A 21,525-nucleotide genomic window follows, 5' to 3' on the forward strand; every position below is an offset into this window, starting at 1 on the left:
CTCTTACTTTTTTTTTTTTTGGTTCTTTTTTTCGGAGCTGGGGACCGAACCCAGGGCCTTGCGCTTCCTAGGCAAGCGCTTTACCACTGAGCTAAATCCCCAATCCCTACCAGGACAACTCTTAAAGCCAAAGTATGTGACAGTCTCTGTAAGGTGTACCACTTACTTTCTAATAAAAATGAGTCATTTAAAAGGGGAGGGGAGAAATCAACACCAGAAATAATAGTTCTAAGGTATATAAATAATTTTAATTTTCCTAAAAAGTGGTCTTATGAACCTCATTGTTGGAAGGAAAAGCTCCCATGAGGTACTGTACAAAGGGAACAACTTTCATACTGACGATTAATTAAGAATTCTTCATTTCCATGTAGCAGTAGGGAATGCAGAACTGGAGGTAACCATTGGAGGGTCCTAGTTGCCAGGGAAGTGAGAGGCTCCCAGGACTGAATGGGGACATTAGCTGAAATGCACAATGCAGGGGGTATAGAACATGTAGAGACCATCTCCAATAGATAGGCATGATCCCCTGTCAAGGGATGTTCCCCCCCCCACCCCCCGAACTCAAAGTTTTTAACCCAGAAATGTTCCTGTCCAAAGGATACAATACACATGGACAAAATAATGGAGCAGAGATAAAGGAGGGGCCATCCAGGGACCCCCACATCTGGGGATCTATCCCTTTTGAAGACACCAAACCCAACACTGTTGCCAAAAGACATTTGATGACAGGAACCTGTTGTGGCTGTTCCTTGGCAGGTTCTGCCAGCAACTGACCAATGCAGATACTCAGACCCAACCATCAGACTGAGCTTGGGGAGCCTGATGGGGCGGAGATGGGGGAAGGGCTGGTGGAGCAGAGGTGGACTGCAACCCCATATGAAGAATAATATCAGCTGGTTGGACTACTCAGAGCTGCCAGGGATTAGACCAAGGAGTGTTGGATCCATAGCTCCAGATACAGAAGTAGCATAGAATGCTTTATCTGACATCAATGAGAGGGAAGGGATGCTTGATGCCCCAGTGTAGGGGGATGCTAGAGTGGTGGGGTGGGATTGGGTGGGTGGGCAGGGGAGCACCCTCATAGAGGCAAAGGGAAGGGAGAAGAGGGCGGATGGGATGGGAGGGGGTTGTGGAGGGGTAACCAGGAAAGAGAATATTATTTGAGATGTAAATGAATGGAATGATGAATTAAAAAAAAAAAAAGAGTTCTTCATAGAAGTATCCTCCTCACCCAGGAACACAAGGTTGCTGTAATTCTCTAGCATCACATCCCTGTACAATTTCCACTGAGCAGGGTCCAGGCATTCGTACTCCTCTGCAGAGAAATCAATGGCCACATCCCTGAATGACAACATTTCCTGAAAAACAAAAAAATGAGGAAATGCCACACACTGTTGTCTTAGTCTGGAGCTTCTATGTGTTCAAATGCTAAATACTATACCACATGATCTGGTAGCCACAAATCAAGCAAAGTCTAACATACACAAGTATTTACTGTGTAAACCTTGCTCCCAATTTAAAACTATTGGTGAAATAAAACTGGCAACAACCAATTATGGGGAAAAAATAGAGATTTATAGGGCTTCAGTGACTGGGCTGGGGGTCAAAGATAAAGACCAAAATGAGGAGAAGGAGAAATAGGGAGGAGAAGGGGAAGATGGGAGGACATGAGGTCTCCATTAGACATGATGGATCAATAGCACATGCCCAAGTAAAATGACCTCCAACTCTCAAGAAATACTGATACAGCAGAGATAATTCAGGAAAGACTCTGTCAGCAAGGAATTAGGGAGAACAGCAGAGGAAATAGTCTAGCTTTAGGAAAACAGATTAGGCATTAATCCCCCAGTAATTGAGCAAAAGCCAAATAAATAAATCATAGTATGAGTCTCATTCATTTGGAAGCTATACTAGGATAGGAATAACCACAATTAACTTACACATCAGGCTAATTATCAACATCACTAATAGGATACATACAGAGGCATCATGCGCTTCTGCATATAAATCTAAATGTGGCCCTAAGTGAGAGCAGTGCTGTAAGTACTTCTGATATAGGTAATACATCCCTAAAATAGGTAACATCACTAAAATACTCCTCATGTGGTATTGGGAGCAACACAAGATTCATCTTTAAAGGAAGTGGATCACAGAAGGTCCTAGAAATATTGATGGTATAATACTTTTAAGAACCATAAACTGGAGAACAAGGGCAACTACAAAAGTGTGTTAGGGCTGGAGAGATTGCAAAGCAGTTAAGAGCACTGGTTACTCTTCCAAAGGACATGGGGTTGATTCTTAGATGTCACACGGATACTCACAACTCTGTATAACTCCAGTTACAGAGGATTGAGACAATCTTTTAGACATGAAAGTTACCAGGATACAACACATATATGCCATAGTTAAAACTTCTATTCCTGCCATTAAACTTCATGACCAAAAACCAGCTTACAGAGGAAGGGGTTTATTGGGCTTATATTTCCATAGCATGGTTTATCATTGAAGGAAGTCAGTACAGGGTCTCAAACAGGATAGGAACTTGGAGATGCTTTAGAAATAATTGAGGGGTTCTGTTTACAGGCTTTCCATATACGGCTTGCTCAGCCAACTTCTTTATAGAACCCAGAGCCACCAGCCCAGATGTAGCACCTAACATATTAGGCTATGCCATGTTCCATCAGTCACTAGGAAAATGATATACAGGCTAACACACAGCATTCCCTAAATTGACATTTTCTGTACACCATCAAGTCTCAGCCCTCACCAGCCTCATACTAGCTGTTGGGGCTGGGAGCTGGGACCTAAAGGGATACTGAGATCTTCAAAAAGCTCCCTGGACCTGCACGTCAGGTAAGTGGATACATCAGAGACGTGACTGGTGGGGTTACTGTAATGCTCACTTGAGGAATGTGCTTTAAAAACAAGAATTTTGTTTCCCCTAGGTTCCATGGAGATAGGTTCCCCCAATCGCAGGTGTGGGGGTAGGCTTGATTTCTATTGCAAATGATGTAACATTGCATATGTTAGTATTCCTAACACTTCTTGGGACTGTGCCTCAGGGATCACAACTTGTGTAAGTTTAGAAGTTCTTAAAGGCAGTCATGACTTTTGTGTGTAGGTTCAGATAGTGTCCAGATTGGAATCCTGATGCTAAAGACTTAGTAAGACACAAAAGAGAGTTGAGAATTACTCTGGCAATTATCTTAGGGCTGAGTTTAGGTGCTGCAAGGGCAGCTACAAGGACATCTGCTGTTGCCCTACAACACAAGGCTTATAGAGAATTCAGGGCTGCCACTGACTTAGATATAAAAAGAGTAAAAAAGACTATTTAGCTGACCTCCAAAAATCCCTAATCTCCCTCTCAGAGGTAGTCCTTCAAAATACGAGAAGATTAGACCCGATATTCCTTAAAGAAGGAGGTCTGTGTGCAACACTAGAGGAAAAATGTTGTTTCTACCTAGATCATTCTGGGGTTGTTTTATTCTTAAAAGACGGAGGATTATGCGCTGCTCTCAGAGAAGAGTGTTGTTTTTATAGAGACCATTCAGGTGTATGCTAAAATTTAGTTCTATGATTAGAACTAGCCACTAGAAGAAGTGGGGAATGAAAGAATAAAAACTGCAGCCAAGAAGTCAGAAGTTTAAAAATGCTAACTCACCCCCAAGAAGCCATAAATACCTCAAATTCCAGACCATGCTCTCTGCCTATAAGTAGGTCACATTTCTTGAGCCCAGTCTCTCAGGAACTAGATAAAAGGGCATAAGATAAGGTCCTTAAATACGTGATCCGGACCTAGTAAAGATAACAGGAAACTTCTCCCAGGAACTAGCTGGCCATAAAGTTAGATTACAATCTTAAAAGCAATCTTGAGAGACAAGCGTCTCCTTGTGATTTTTTCACTGGTATTCTAGACATTTTCTAGTGACGCCATACCCCCTTGGGTTATGGCTTCTTTCTTTAAATACCCACAGCGCCCCTGCAGTGGAGTCTCAACCTAAGTACACTGGTTCCTATCAATAAGCCTCGTGTTATTACAGCAAGGACGGTCTCACATGAGTTCTTGGGGGGGGGTCGTGTCATCCTGAGACTTGAGTGAGGGTCTCCTCACTCTGGGGGTCTTTCACTTCCTTTCAAGTTCACATGTACCCTTCCCATATACAATAAATAAATGAATGAATTAACAGTAAAATTTTGATAAATATACTTTAGTATCCCATTTGTATTATAATACAGCACACATTGCTCACAGTTCTCACAGTACAGAGCTGTGGTAATGGAGAAGGTACTTCTTAACCCAGTATGCACACTCACAATGACAAATACAATGAAGATGCAGATCTGACCTCTGGGCTGAGGTCAGCATCCTGAGTATGTACAGAGAGATGCAAATGACAGGGCACCAAGAGACCTGAGCATGAGCAGCCAGCGGGAGTCAGACCCTCCTGGGACCTGTCAGTGTATGGAATCCTTTTGTCCCTAACAAAGGAACACCCTGACCTTTCTGTTTGACCTGGGTGGTACACCACTGTAAAATCAGTTTCTGTTTTCTGTTCCTGTTTCTTTGTTCCTGAGTGTGTAAGCCTGTTTTTCTACTGTGCTTCCAGGATTTCTCTACCCAGTGAACTTGAGGTATATATTCTCTGAATCTCAGTAAAAGATTTGGCATTCAAGTAACAGAATGACCCAAGTATGTGGTTTTGGTTAAACCTCACAGGTCTATCCGATTCTTGGTACCGTGGTGGTGCAGGTGCCAACAAGTGGGTAGAACAATACATGAAGAATTTGTTTGCAAATGGAATAAATTATACTAACAAAATAATAATTGAAAAATTTAGCAATGAGTCGAGTCAGTCAGGATCTATCCAGACCCAAAGCTGTCTCAGAGGCCCCATGAACGGACAATGGGTACTTTAGTCTGTCTTGTTACAGCAGTGGCCAGACAAATCTGACATAGGATGCAGTGTCATGAAGGAGTCACTATTGCAGGAGAGCCAACTCTTCTCCTGGACCTGGGGATATCTGCCCTAAGGCAGCTGTGTGAGCTAGGTATCCTGTGCTCTTATTGCCAAGATTGTGTGACTTAGGTCTCTGGTGACCTTGGCCATTTCCCATCTATTAATACTATATCACTTGTTGTACTTCTTAATAAACACACTTGCCTTTTTGTCATCAGTTTATACAAAACATCCTGTTCCCAGATATCGTTTTGTCTTCTTTATGTCTTTCAACCCTGGTCTACCCATTCCACACCTTGCCATTTGCGATCTTAAGTCTATTGGATTCAGGACAGCATCTGTACCCTAGCATTCCTTCATCTTATCTAAATAAAGAAGGAGATTCATTGATCAATATTCTGCCAGCTTTCCTTTTCTTAAATTACCAGCCAATGGGATAAAAATTACATCTCACATCTCCCACTTGACTTACAATCCTTTACATTCAACATCTGACTGATATTGTTACATTTCTGGGGCAGCATAAACAGACAGAAGATAGAAAAGGAGTCTGATCTTTGACATACAGGAGTCACACACTTGATTAGTTCACACACTGACAGACCCACTGTCATGGGAAAGTGAGGAATATAAAAACAGAGGAGAAAGAGGGCTGCAACCATTTATCCGGGGTTTGAGAGTGAGGAAATTTGTAGCACAAAGGCCACTTTTCTCTGCTGAAGTTTCTCTATCAAACTGTTTCCCTAAGTTGAAACTGGTTGACCATTCAGATCTGTCTCTTGAAAGAGTAAGAAGGCTGGCAAAGTTACCTGTAATCTCAGAGCAATCCTGCTTTACTACCAAGCAGAGTGGATCAGTTCCAGTGACTTCAGCCAGACAAGCTCTTGATATAGGTAAGTCAGTCTGATAGCATAAGAAGCACAGTCACACAGCAAGTGGGACTTGTCTATTTAGGCCTGAAACAGTAATGTCCTTTCCCATTTGATAGAGTCTTGCTTTTAAAAACAGGAATCCTATGGGAATAAAGCTGACCTTCTGCAACCTCATTTGTCTGTTAAGAGCAATGCTTTTTAGGACAGCATGAAAATCTGCAACCATTGACAGGGGCAGAATGAGGGGCTTGGGAATGAGGCACAAAGTCCAGCTTTCTCTCCTGAAGACTCTCCTTGATCAAACTGTTTTCCAAAGTAGACACAGGTTAACCCTTCAGACATCTGTTTCTTGAAAAGGTGGGTAAGTTGGCAAAGTCACCTGTGACCTTAGAACAGTCCAACTTTATTACCAAGCAGAGTGGAGCAGTTTCAGTGATCTCAGCCAGAAGTGCTCCTGATAGGTGAGTCAGCCACAAGAAGCTTGGTCACAGAACATGTGGCACTTGTCTTTTTATGTCTGAAATAGTAAGGTCCTGCCCCATCTGATGGAGTTTTGCTTGTAAAAACAGGATTACTATGTGACTACAGCTGACTACTACTACTTCCTCAATCTTATTTGTCTGCTACAAGTCAGAGAGCTATGTTTTAGGGGACCACCTGCCTCTCAAGATAATCTGTCTTGCCTAAGCAGACAATACCAGAAAGGAGAGACTGCAAATCTGCATGGGGCTCCTAGAGCAGCATCCATTTCCTTATTCCCAAGCCCCTTACCTATGTCTTTAAAAGTGTTCAAGCAAGTTTTCTTCCCTCATATAACCCCCATCCCATGTTTCTAGGAGAGTTGGTGCCCATCTCTGTGTGCACTAACAAGCAGCCCTATCTGCTGTTCTTATCCTATTTCCTGCCTTTCTTCTCTTTGTTCTGTGCTCACAAATCTAAAATTTAACATCATCCGTATTTTCACAAATGACCATATTGCATACTGTAACATCACTGAATTAGATCACAAATTAAGCTGTGAATTAAGGATCATAACAGAGAGAAACAGTACCACAATTCCCTAATTCTTTTACTTTCATGATGTCATTAAAATTCAAGTTAAAGATGTTCATTTGTAAGCACATTAAGGTGACTTCAAAATCACAGAAAAGGAGAATATAAAGAAAAATAATGTATTTGTGTTAAGGAATATAAAGCTGTTGTATAATGGGGAAAAAAAGGAAGCTGTTATTAAGGCAGATACACAAAACTAATAAAAAACATTTTGCGACCGGAAGTCCCACACCCAAGGATCCCGGCCCGCAGCAGCTCTCTGCTCCCAAACCCCGTGGAAGAGAGACCTCACCGCCTGGTCAGGTGGGCGCTCCTGAGGCTGCAGAGCGGAAGAGACCACCAACACTGCCCACCCCTGCCCACATCCCTGGCCCAAGAGGAAACTGTATAAGGCCTCTGGGTTCCCGTAGGGGAGGGCCCAGGAGAGGCAGGACCCCTGCGCCTGAGACACCGCCAGAACCTGAAGGAAACAGACTGGATAAACAGTTCTCTGCACCCAAATCCCATGGGAGGGGGAGCTAAACCTACAGAGAGGCAGACACGCCTGGGAAACCAGAAGAGACTGCACTCTGCACACACATCTCGGACGCCAGAGGAAAACACCAAACGCCATCTGGAACCCTAGTGCACGGAAGCTCCCGGAAAGGGCGGCGCATATCTTCCTGCTTGCTGCCGCTGCAGAGAGCTTGTGGGCAGCACCCCGCGAGCAAACTTGAGCCTCGGGACCACAGGTAAGACCAACTTTTCTGCTGCAAGTGACCTGCCTGGTGAACTCAAGACACAGGCCCACAGGAACAGCTGAAGACCTGTAGAGAGGAAAAACTACACGCCCGAAAGCAGAACACTCTGTCCCCATAACTGGCTGAAAGAAAACAGGAAAACAGGTCTACAGCACTCCTGACACACAGGCTTATAGGACAGTCTAGCCACTGTCAGAAATAGCAGAACAAAGTAACACTAGAGATAATCTGATGGCGAGAGGCAAGCGCAGGAACCCAAGCAACAGAAACCAAGACTACATGGCATCATCAGAGCCCAATTCTCCCACCAAAATAAACATGGAATATCCAAACACACCAGAAAAGCAAGATCTAGTTTCAAAATCATATTTGATCATGATGCTGGAGGACTTCAAGAAAGACGTGAAGAACTCCCTTAGAGAACAAGTAGAAGCCTACAGAGAGGAATCACAAAAATGCCTGAAAGAATTCCAGGAAAACATAAATAAACAAGTAGAAACCCATAGAGAGGAGACACAAAAATCCCTGAAAGAATTCCAGGAAAACACAATCAAACAGTTGAAGGAATTAAAAATGGAAATAGAAGCAATCAAGAAAGAACACATGGAAACAACCCTGGACATAGAAAATCAAAAGAAAAGACAAGGAGCTGTAGATACAAGCTTCACCAACAGAATACAAGAGATGGAAGAGAGAATCTCGGGAGCAGAAGATTCCATAGAAATCATTGACTCAACTGTCAAAGATAATGTAAAGCAGAAAAAGCTACTGGTCCAAAACATACAGGAAATCCAGGACTCAATGAGAAGATCAAACCTAAGGATAATAGGTATAGAAGAGAGTGAAGACTCCCAGCTCAAAGGACCAGTAAATATCTTCAACAAAATCATAGAAGAAAACTTCCCTAACCTAAAAAAAGAGATACCCATAGGCATACAAGAAGCCTACAGAACTCCAAATAGATTGGACCAGAAAAGAAACACCTCCCGTCACATAATAGTCAAAACACCAAACGCACAAAATAAAGAAAGAATATTAAAAGCAGTAAGGGAAAAAGGTCAAGTAACATATAAAGGCAGACCTATCAGAATCACACCAGACTTTTCGCCAGAAACTATGAAGGCCAGAAGATCCTGGACAGATGTCATACAGACCCTAAGAGAACACAAATGCCAGCCAAGGTTACTGTATCCTGCAAAACTCTCAATTAACATAGATGGAGAAACCAAGATATTCCATGACAAAACCAAATTTACACAATATCTTTCTACAAATCCAGCACTACAAAGGATAATAAAGGGTAAAGCCCAACATAAGGAGGCAAGCTATACCCTAGAAGAAGCAAGAAACTAATCGTCTTGGCAACAAAACAAAGAGAAGAAAAGCACACAAACATAACGTCACATCCAAATATGAATATAACAGGAATCAATAATCACTATTCCTTAATATCTCTCAACATCAATGGCCTCAACTCCCCAATAAAAAGACATAGATTAACAAACTGGATACGCAATGAGGACCCTGCATTCTGCTGCCTACAGGAAACACACCTCAGTGACAAAGACAGACACTACCTCAGAGTGAAAGGCTGGAAAACAACTTTCCAAGCAAATGGTCAGAAGAAGCAAGCTGGAGTAGCCATTCTAATATCAAATAAAATCAATTTTCAATTAAAAGTCATCAAAAAAGATAAGGAAGGACACTTCATATTCATCAAAGGAAAAATCCACCAAGATGAACTCTCAATCCTAAATATCTATGCTCCAAATACAAGGGCACCTACATAGAACCCAGATGCCCTTCAACAGAGGAATGGATACAGAAAATGTGGTACATCTACACAATGGAATATTACTCAGCTATCAAAAACAACGGCTTTATGAAATTCGTAGGCAAATGGTTGGAACTGGAAAATATCATCCTGAGTGAGCTAACCCAATCACAGAAAGACATACATGGTATGCACTCACTGATAAGTGGCTATTAGCCCAAATGCTTGAATTACCCTAGATGCCTAGAACAAATGAAACTCAAGATGGATGATCAAAATGTGAATGCTTCACTCCTTCTCTAAAAGGGGAACAAGAATACCCTTGGCAGGGAATAGAGAGGCAAAGATTAAAACAGAGACTGAAGGAACTCCCATTCAGAGCCTGCCCCACATGTGGCCCATACATATACAGCCACCCAATTAGACAAGATGGATGAAGCAAAGAAGTGCAGACCAACAGGAGCCGGATGTAGATCGCTCCTGAGAGACACAGCCAGAATACAGCAAATACAGAGGCGAATGCCAGCAGCAAACCACTGAACTGAGAATAGGACCCCCGTTGAAGGAATCAGAGAAAGAACTGGAAGAGCTTGAAGGTGCTCGAGACCCCATATGTACAACAATGCCAAGCAACCAGAGCTTCCAGGGACTAAGCCACTACCTAAAGACTAAACATGGACTGACCCTGGACTCTGACCTCATAGGTAGCAATGAATAGCCTAGTAAGAGCACCAGTGGAAGGGGAAGCCCTGGGTCCTGCTAAGACTGAACCCCCAGTGAACTAGACTGTTGGGGGGAGGGCGGCAATGGGGGGAGGGTTGGGGAGGGGAACACCCATAAGGAAGGGGAGGGGGGAGGGGGATGTTTGCCCGGAAACCAAAGAATTATTATTAAGTATTAAACAAATTAAAAAAAAAGAAATGTAAATAAGAGATACCCAAGTTAATAAAGATGAAAAAAATAAAATAAAAATAAAAAAAAATTTTTGTAGCAGGTACACTGATTGGTAGGTCATTCCTGTATTTTTTTTCCTAAAAACCATATGACTACATACATAGAAAAAAAATACGCAATACAAAAGATCATGCTGGCATTTCCCCTCAATAGCCTACAAGATTTCTAGAAACATTTGCCAATATACATTACTTAGATGAACACTAGGACCCAGATTTTAGAAGTATAATCATAAACTTCATCAAAGACTACAAACATTTTTTAAAGGTATGAAGAAGCATCTCAATGCCCTTAAAAACAATGAACTTAAGGAGAAAAAGACTTGTGTAACGGCCAAGAAAACAAAATTATCAGAATGATGGAAATGACAAAATAATCTATGGTTTGAAACTGGAGTTCAATAAAAAGAAACACTGAAAAAGACTCTAGCAGAGGTGAAGACGGAGTCCAAAAGCTAATAATCCAAAAGAAAATTAAAAGAAAAACTAAGAATAGAGTAAATCAGCAGAAGATGGCATATAAGGGCTTACAGATAAATTAGATGATCTAGATAAAACAAGCTAAGAATGTGAAATAAAATAAGAAAAAAATCTGCAGAAAGGAAATATATGGGAAATGTCAGATACTGGGAAAAGACCAAATCTTCAAATTACAGACTCAGATGAGGGAGAAAAAAACCCCCAGGCAATGGCATAAATATGAGCTTCAAGACCATAAAATAAATCTTCCCTAAACCAAGGAACTACACACCAATAGTAATTAACACACGCACGCACGCACGCACGCGCGCACGCCACTAATTGGACAAGATCAGAAAATAAAATCCTCATGGTACACTGAGACCTGCAAGTGAAAGAACACATTTATTAGGATATCAGCCATTTCCTATGTGGAACTTTGAAAGCCAAAAGAGCTTGGAGTAATGCATTCTACCTCCGAAAAGACAATGACATCCAACCTAAGCTATTGCACACCGTACAAGGCCCTGCAGTAGTTGAAGGAGAGAAAACAATCAGAAAAGAAAGAGAATTTAAAAATTATATTTTACAAACCAAGCATAAAGAAAATACAGAGAGCACCACTTTAGGCTCAAGAGAGAAATGGGCATAGCCAAGACACTGTGGAAAGGAATCAGAAGCCAAAATTACTAAAACACAAAGGGCCACTGAGAACACAAACAATACTCAAAATGAGGAGCACAGCGACAAGTAATACTCACATATCAGAACAAGTGATGCTCTGTTGTACATTCAAAAAACACAGGTGGGGACACATGGTCAGAAAACAAATCGACTTTTATGTTGTCTATAAGAAGGAGATATGAGTGATATCTTTTACATTTTCCAAACGGGACAGGTTTTCAAAATATTCCCTTGTGATAGTCTGAATTCTTTGTTATCTATTGTGATGTCGCTTGCTCCTTTCTGATCCTGATCATCTGGATCCTGTTTCCATTGGTTAGTTGGGTCATGTGTCCCTCAATGTTCTTTACCTTGTTAATGAACCTATTGTGAATTTGTTGATCGTTTGAATCTTTTTCTTTGATCTACTTTCAATTATTTATCTTCTGGGTCTTTTTGTTTAATTATTATTATTATTGCCATTGAGAGGATTTGGATCTTTGGATCACACAATTTCTTCACTGTATCATTCAGTCATTTGTGTGTATTCTTTCTTTCTTTCTTTTTTTTTTTTCATTTTTAACTTGATTTCCATTGGAGAATTTATTTCTCAATAATTTACAACCTGAGATTCTAGGAATTAGGACTTTAAAAATACATTTTCGGAAGGGCACGACTCAGCCCGCAACAATCAGCAGTCATGAAGGGAGCTACCATTTCCCGTTCCCTGGTCCCCAGGTACCAGGCATGTGCTCTCCACATACACCTTCAGAGAGTTCTGACCACAGCCCAGAGAGTACAATTCTGCTTTTCTCCATTTGAAAGAAAACAAACCTGAAGCTCTGAGAGGCCTCAGAGTTTTTTCAGGTCATTAAATAGCCAATAAAAGCCCAGGCTGGAGCTGGAGAGATGGCTCAGAGGTTAAGAGCACTGACTGCTCTTCCGGAGGTTCTGAGTTCAATTCCCAGCAACCACATGGTGGCTCACAACCATCTGTAATGGGATCTGATCCCCTCTTCTGGTGTCTAAAAACAGCTACAGTGTACTGATATAAAAGCCCAGGCTGGGACTCACGTGGCCCGGCCATCCACCAGTCAAGAAGCTGTGTTTCTGCTGCTCACTCCGCTGACATGGCTGCCATCTGCAAATGCTCCACAGAGCTCTTTTCCTCACACTGGAAGTTTAAAATATCCTCACTGAACTCAACTTACCCCAGCCAACTCAAAACTCGTTCCAAGAGGAGAATATCCCACACATTCATGGCTTGTCCATTAAGATGCTTTAGGAAGAAAAGAATTTTTGAAAAGCAACACCTGTCTTTTTCACTGCCTAATTCATACACCTCCGCTGATACAAATAACTGTTTTTTGTTTTGTTTTGTTTTTGTTTTTGATTCTTTTTTCTTCTTTATTAACCTGAGTATTTCTTTCTTATAGTTTCATGTAGGCAATTTGACCTATAATCTTCACCTACAGGATTGCTTTCAATCCTAGAGGTTTAGTTTTCTTGTGATTTCATTTTCATTGCGATGTACATTTTACAGATAAATAAACAAAATTAAAGGTGAAGAAATTAACAGCCTCAATGGACTCAAAACAAATGGGGAAATTGTAATAAGTTTTCCAGCTTAAAAAAAAAAACTTATGTCCTGATTAAAAGACCTGCAAGTAATCTTTCTTTAACCATTAAATTAAAATGAACAGAACAAGCTACTTCGATGAAGTTAGTATCACTCTAATAACAAAATCAGGTAGAAACAAGACAAAAACTATAAAGAACACTAATAGCCAATATCCATAATGAATCAAAGTTGTCAAACAAACAAAAAATTTACATATATATGTAAATATATATTATATTATATATTATATATATAACAGACACATGTCAAAAACATTATCCACCATGACTAAGTTGGTTTTATCCCTTAAATGCAGGGGCTGTTTATCATATGCAAGTGAATAAATGCAATAAATGACATAGAATATAGACAAGAAACACACGGTTACCTCAAGAGGGGCCGAAAAGCCTAGGACAAACTCCAACATGCTTTCAGGGTAAAAGTGCTACAGAATTAAGGCTAGAGGATTGTTCCTTCAAGGGTAGAAATTTAAAGCTGTTTTCCCTACAAAGCTTAGAGCATATCACTCATCTATTTAGTCAGTTATGATGTGTATCTCACTGACTTGGTTCCTCTAGGACATGATGTATATTTTGTGGTGCTTACAGTACTGAGGTAATTATCACCAGAAGAGCTTACACCTAATTGTGCTAGTGCATGAATATGCCTAAAACAAACAAGTGGAGGTCAGAGTCCCCCCATTTGAACAACTGCTGGTGAGTTGTGCTGGGCAAATTGCCTTCCTGCCTCGCCTGCCCTGATGTTTTGCTGGTCATGAAGCCATGAATCCTGCAGGAATGCTGTCTGGAAGCATAAGAAAGAGAACGGAGAGTACATATGACCTCATGGGGAAATTGGGAAGAATTGTGGGGTGATAATTAATTAGGAAAGTGGAAAAACATAAATATGGATCTGAAAAGGAACCATGGAGCTCTTACCCCAGCTCTCTAATAGCCTGCAGCCACTCTAGGCAACCCAGCAGTGGTCATGATGATGACAAAACCACCCAAAGATTCAACAAAGAAAGAGCATTTCAGGCAACTTTCCTTATGAACACTGATACAAAAATACTCAGTGAAATACAAAGGAAATCCAAGAACACATGAAAAATATCATAATCAAGTAGGTTTCATCCCAGGAATTCAGAGGTGGTTCAACATATGAAAATCTGTCAACTTAATCCTTCATATAAACAAACTGAGACAACTAAAAGTTATGTAGACAATCTCCTCAGATGTTGAAAAACCCTTTGAAAAGAAATCCAAAACTCCTTCATGTTAAAAGTCTTAGAGAGATTAGGGATACAAGATATATACCTAAACATAATAAAAACAATATACAGCAAGCCAATATTAAATTAATGTTAACTTAAATGGAGAGAAACTTAAAGCAATTCCACTAAAATCAGGGACAAGACAAGGCTGTCCACTCTCTCCATGTCTCTATAATACACTTCATGAAGTTCTAGCTAAAGCATTAAAACTCAAAAAGATCAAGGGGATATAATTTGGAAAAGAAAAAGTCAAAGAATAGCTATTTACATATAATCTGATAGTATATATCAGTCAACCCAAAAACTCTACCATAGAACTCCTAGAGCTGATAAATACCTTCAGCAAAGTGGCTGGATACAAAACAAAACAAAACAAAACAACAACAACAACAAAACATAAACAAAAAAAAACAAAAAAACCCCAAAAAACCCCCCAAAAATAGTAGCCCTCCTTTATACCAGCCATAAACCGGCTGAGAAATCAGGGAAAAGAATATCCTTCACAATATCCACAAATAATATAAAGAATCTCATGTAACTCTAACAAAGCAAGTGAAAGACCTGTATGACAAGACCTTCAAGTCTCTGAAGAATGAATTTGAAGAAGATATCATAAGATGGAAAGATTTTCCATGATCCTTGGTAAGTAGGACTAACAGTGAAAATGGCCATGTCATCAAAAGCAATCTACAGATTCAATATACATCCTTTAAAAGTTCCCACACAATTCTTTCAGACCTTGAAAGAACAATTCTCAATTTCGAACTCAAAAAAAAAAAAAAAAAAACCAGGATAGCTAAGTAGCTAAGAACTCCTGGAGGTATCAGCATCCCTGATTTCAAGAACTACAGAGGTGTAATAATAAAAAAAACCTGCATAGTATTGTCACAGAAACACACAAGTTGATCAATGGAATAGAGCAAAAGACCCTGAAATAAATCCACACACCTATGGACACTTGATTTTAGACAAAGAAGTCAAAACCATACAATGGAAAAGAGAAATTATCTTCAAGAAATGGTGCAAATATAATTCGATGTCTGCATGTAGATGAATAAAAATAGGTTCATATTCATCACCCAGCACAAAAGTCAAGTCCTAGTGGATCAAAAACCTCAACATAAAGCCAGATACACTAAATTTAATAGAAGAGAAAGTAGGGAGTAGCCTTGAGTGCATTGGTATAGGAACAACTTTCTGAACAGAACACCAATAACTCAGGCACTAAGATAAACAATTAATGAATGTGATCTCATTAAATTGAAAATCTTCTGTAAGGCAAAGGACACTGTCATAATGGCAGCCTCCAGAATGGGAAAAGAGTTTCAGCAATCCTATATCCCACAGAGGGCTGATATCCAATTTTATTAAGAACTTAAGAAATTAGATACCAGCAAACCAAATAACCCAGTTAAAAAATGAGGTACAGAGCTAAGCAGAAAATTCTCATTGGAGGAATCTCTAATAGCTGAGAAACACTTTAAAAAGTTTCTTTGGTCATCAGGGAAATGCAAATCAAAGTGACTCTGAGATTCTACCTTACACCCTGCAGAATGGCTAAGATCAAAAACTCAAGCCACAGCACATACAGGCAAGGATATAGAGCAATGGAAACACTCCTTGGGAGTGCTAAGCTATATAATCACTATGGAAATCAATGTGGTTGTTTCTCAGAATATTGGGAATAGTTCTACCTCAAGAGTCATCAATATCACTCTTACCACCAGGACACTTGCTCTACTACATTTGTAGCAGTTTTACTCATAACAGTCAAAAACTGGAAACAACACAGATACCCCTCAAGGGACAAATGGATAAAGAAATTGTCCCATTTTCACAGCAGAATATTACTCAGCTATTAAAAACAAGGATATCATGAAATTTGCAGGCAAATTGGTGGAACTAGAAAACTTAGGTTTTTCAAAACTTAATTTAAGTAGAGTTCTTGAATGTTTCAACCTTCCTTCTAGCCCACATGCCAGTGGTAGGAGACAAAAAAGGTTGATAGGAAACAGGGGTTATGGCCCTGTTTAGAACTAGTTCCTTGGGAACAATTCCACTCTTGGTTGTCAGAATATCAGCACTCCAGTTACAAATCCTCAAGCATGAGTCAGTACAGGTGGCAAGATCCAACAGAAAGCACAAGGGACCACTGAATTCATGGGAAACAGTGGTAGCAGCCAGAACACCACAGAAGTTCATTGGTGAAGTTTTCACTGTGTAGTTAAGACTAGCAGAGCTTTGCAAGTCATATCAATGCAAGAGCACCCTCTCACTGTTTGTGGGGTTCTATTTATCTTTTTTCTAAACATCACCCAGCTTCTCAAGCATTGGCTCTCAGCAAAACATCACATGCCTTTTCACAAGCCAACTTTCAGCAAAATATCTCATACCCTCTGACAAGACAGCTTCCAGCAAAACATTAGACAACACAATTGATTTTTAAAGAAACTAAAAATTTCCACTTCATCTTCCTGAGTGAGGTAACCCAGAACCAAAAGGATATACATAGTATATACTCACATATAAGTGGATATTAGCCACAAAGTACAGGATAACCATGATACAATTCGCAGATCCAAAGAAGCTAGATAAAAAGGAGGGCCCAAGGGAGGATGCTTGATTCTCACTTGGAAGGGAAATAAAATAGTTATCAGTAGTGGATGGAGGAATAAAGATGGGAGGGGAAAGGAATTGGGAGGGGTATGGGAGTGAAGGATCAGGTGTAGAGAAAGCTTGAGAGAGAGGGTTGAAAGAGTAAATAAAATTTGGTGGTGGGCTGGGTTGGGGCAGAGGATCACCTCTGTAGCATTCTGGAGACCTGAGATAGAAGAGGCTCCTGGGAGCCTATAAGGGTGACTCTAGCTGAGACTCCTAACACTAGGGGATATGGAGCCTGAAGGGTCACCTCCTGTCGCCAGGTGGGACTCCCAGTGGAGAGATGAGGATGCCAATTCAACCAGGAAACCTTCAACTCAAAAAGTACATGGACAAAGATAGAGCAGAGACTGAGAGAATAGCCAACCAATGACTGGCCCAACATGAGACCCTTTCCATGGGTAAGAAGTACTACTGATACTCTGTTAGGCTTGTAGACAAGCCTGAGAGGACCCATCCAGCAGCTGACCAAAATAGATGCAGAGACCTACAGCCAAACATTAGACAGAGCTGAGGGAGTATTGTGGAAGAGAAGAGGGAAGGATCACAGTAATGGGAGAGGGTAGGGACTCCACAAAAGACCAACAGAGTCAAATGACCTTTGGGGGGTTCCTAGAGATGGAACCACGAATTACAGACATGCATGGGCTGGACTCACCATATGACTCCTGTACATTTGTAGCAGAATGGCAGCTAGGTCTTCATGCAGGTCCCCCCAGGACTGAAGTGGGGGTTATCCCTGACTGTTGCCTGCCAGTGGATCCTGATCCCCTATCTAGATTGCTTCATCTAGCTTCATTGGAAAGGTATGTGCCTACTCCTCCAGACTTAATATGCCAGTGGGGTTTGTTAGAGGGGGAGGGCTCCCCCTCCTCAGAGAAGGAGAGTAGAACATGGAGAGAGAGGCTATGTGAGGGGGACTTGGAGAAGATGGGGGCTGTGATTGGGATGAAAAGTGAATAAATACACAAATGAATGGAAATGAAAGAAGGAAAGAGAAGTGTCCTTGAACTCACTGACAGAAATATTTTAACTTAAAGGCAAAAATGACAACAACCTGTACTTCTCAGGTGTATTTCTTTCTTCTTTTGATGCCCATCAAAATCAATACAAATAAGGTTTCTGTATTCATTTTGTGACCTCTGACATGCACACCGCCAATACTAGGAACTGAATGACATCACCTAACACGTGCTTTCTTCAGAGTTTCCCAGAACAACTTGTGAAACACGACAAGGTTCCTGCTTGAGTCTGTTAAAAATCAGTAAATCCTTCATTCATGTCATCACTCACAGTAACATTTGGATGAAATGAAAAGAGTCTTCAAGGAAAAGGGCAGGAATGCACACCATAGGAGAGTGGACGCCTCCCTGAGGACGAGGGAGGGATCCCACCTTGACAGTTTACTGGCTGGATGGTGCTGACAGCACATATGAAGAACAGTGTTAGATGTGGTTGGTACTTTCCATCTGTAGAGCCAGAATGCTGTTCTGGAAAAATTCATGCAATATCAGAAGAAACAACCATGAGGTCATGACAGAAAATAATGCAGAACAGGACACAAAGAAAGCTAACTTTTCCTGCTAGTGAAGCAGGACAGAGAGAATAACTCTCCCCCAGTCTCCCCACCTCCCTGCACAGTAAACATAAACAAGATCCTAATCTTCAACACAAGGTATTAGCAAAAGGATGCTAGTGAAAAGTCAGATTTGTAAGGTTTCATGATTAGGAAGATGTCAATTAGAAAGATTTCTGTCAGGTCACTGGCGCTCAAAACTGAGGGCAATCAGAAGTAATTACTATACCCAATATACTACATTTTAATAATCTTTTAAAACATGGGGACTCATATAACCTAGGCTCACCTTGAATTGGCTTTGAACTCCAGGATTCCTGACTCCTCCTGAAAACTCAGAAATGAAACACAGATTAAGTTTTAGCTCACTTTTCTACCATAGGGTTGTTTAGTACAAAATATACACTTATTTGGTACCTGTAAGTTATATATAAGCATGCCGCTGTACCCTCTCTATGTTGTAAGGAGTGGGTTTTGATGTAGAAGGTAGCACATGATTCTGACTTCATATACTGCTTTTTTCCCCCTACGGATTAGCAACATTAACTAGGAAATGTCTGTTATCCTAGATATGATTACAAACTCATTGGAAATCCCAGTAGATAGGACAAGGTGGTCTGAAGCCCATGCTTTCCGAGAGTAGACTTGAATGCCGTAAGCCAAGCTCCGGCTCACTAACACTCTGTGTGACTGAAGAGTGACAATATAAGGAAGGTCACCCGAGATAGGGGGAGGGTCTGTAGAGGAGAAATCCTGAAAAACAAAACCCTGTGTCTGGCAGTGAATGAAAAACTCTTGGAAGGAGTCTGTGTGTGCAGAGACTGATGGCCTGTGTGGAAGTTTATTGAGGAGTAGAGACTAGAATTTTGCAGGTTTAGGGTAGCTATCTTACTTGGGCTGGTTTTCTCTTCAGGACAGTCAGCCCCTGCCTCACTTTGTAGTGGACCACACAGGTTGTGACAATAGATAAAAACCTCTCAGAACCCACTGACTTGGCAGAACAGCTTCTATCAATCCAAAAGCTAAAATCTCATCAGATGGTATCTTAGGTGAATAGGGTATCTCCCATGTCTCATAGTACATGCCTCTATCAGACTCACACCAATGTATTTTAAACTTTCCTTGGTCAATTAAATTATTTTTCTGTAAAGCCATGAAACTGATTCCATGTTTTAGAATGTTATTTGAATTAAACTAAATCTGTGTTCTCAGATCATGGCTACTCAAATGGCTCTGGACTAAACTGTTCTCTTCAGGACAAGAGCTGTGCATTTTGCATGAACAGGAACCTACTATGTGTAAATCATAAGACCCCAAGTGTGCCACGGCTTTCCAAATTTATCTTACAGCCTTTCACAGTAGGAAAAACTTGGGGAATTTTTCCTTAAACTATTACAGGTGCATCAGTAAACCTGAATATCACATTGAGGGACAAAGAAAAATTTAGGAGAGTTCAGACACTGCTGATAATGTGAGCAGATGGAAGAAAATCATGTGATGAGAAAACAACGTACAAGTCCTGGCAGGTTAGAGAGAGCAGTGCTCAGAGCTGGGCAGATTAGCAGGGCTACTTCCCCCTTCCCTTTCAAACATTTCAGCCCCACTCAGCGAACTTTCTCTCATCACACCAAGTCACGTTCACATCTAAAAAGGAGTCCAAATTCTGGACAGAACACCTACTCAAAACTGTTGAGGTATTACTGTCTAGTGAGTTTTATTCTGATGTGTAAGATTCATATTATCTGGACTATGCAAACACAAGATCATACCAATTACAAGATTATCCTATGGCTATATAGACATAAATTGTGATGATTCAGGTCACAGAAATATCTATTAGAAATTCCCATTCAAACTGAGACATCCGTAAGTGTAACAGTTCATCAAAAAGAAAAGTAACACCCCACACAAAGGTTGCCCTCAGAGGATTCTCTCTCCTTGGACAGTAGGAACTTTAGGAAGCTGTGTGAGCTCAAACAAGGAGTAGTCTCCAAGGGCATTAAGTACATAAGGCGCTAAATGTCCCCGTGTTCTGTATTCCCTGAGTATCTGATTACAGCCATGTGAGCATCTGACAGCTAGGTAGAGCACATTTCCCCAGTAAAGATGAGCGAGTTCCCTTCAGCATCTGAGCAGAGGCCGTCAGCAGACCCAGCCTGCCCTTGCAATCCTCTTGTTCCAACCTCGTTCCCGGTCAAACCTGCGTCCAGGGGCAGTGGCCCAGCCTAGTTCAGCACAGCACCTCCAGGTCAGCAGCTTCCCCTGTCTCCCAACCAGCCCAAGTTAGCTCCCTCCGCGTCCTACCCGCCACCCTGCACATTTCCTCAGATATGTAGAACGGTGCTGCTCCCTGCACCAACCTCCATGTCAGAGATCCAAACTCACCGCTCAACAGGACAGTTGCAAAAATTTGAGGAATGAAGTTTGAAGAAAGAATACGGAAGTTTGATGCCAGCGGCCCTTTCTGATGACGTCACAGCAATAAGGACTTCATTTCCCACAAGTCAGTTGGAAGGATTTCCAGGAAGTCACAGAAGAGGATTTGTGCTTTGCCTGGATTCAAGCCCAAGGATGAGCAGGTGAAGATGGAAAGAAACAGGCTTCAGCTCATGGGCTGCCACAGGGAAATTGGACTTTTTTAAAGTCCTTGATCCCAGCACACAATGTTAGCCTATGAGCCGAGCCTTTCACAATAATGTTTATCACATTTCTTTTCCTTGTTATTTCTTATAAAACATTGTGATTTTAAAGCTCAGATCTAATTATAGAATCTACCAAATGGAAAATTCATGCTTTGATGGTTTAATTAAAATATGGAAGCAGAAAGTTAATGTAGGGTTGAGCATTATCTCTTTAAGATGCTATTGAAACCATCCCAGGTGCTCAAGACAGAAGAGTTGGAAATCAGAGCTAGTTACCACCAGG

The 21,525-nt window shown here is 41.0% G+C and overlaps 1 protein-coding gene across 16 annotated transcripts in view; it reads right to left on the bottom strand.

Moving 5' to 3' along the window:
- Positions 1-21,075, bottom strand: part of Zfp729b (zinc finger protein 729b) — a 34,327-nt gene extending 13,252 nt beyond the window's left edge. For 6 of the 16 annotated variants that reach the window (XR_015639534.1, XR_015639531.1, XR_015639528.1 and 3 more), the window contains exons 1-3: positions 20,986-21,075; positions 18,890-18,927; positions 1,232-1,358 (exon numbers count right to left, since the gene is read on the bottom strand). Coding sequence is in view for 9 of the 16 variants with exons in the window: in XM_087589009.1 (XP_087445135.1) it covers positions 1,232-1,355 (124 nt within the window). In the remaining 7 variants the exon portion in view is untranslated. 16 annotated transcript variants of the gene reach the window in all.
- Positions 21,076-21,525: the final 450 nt, after the last annotated feature.

Source organism: Rattus norvegicus, chromosome 1 (assembly GCF_021556685.1).
Source record: "Rattus norvegicus strain SHRSP/BbbUtx chromosome 1, alternate assembly SHRSP_T2T, whole genome shotgun sequence".
NCBI lineage: Eukaryota > Metazoa > Chordata > Mammalia > Rodentia > Muridae > Rattus > Rattus norvegicus.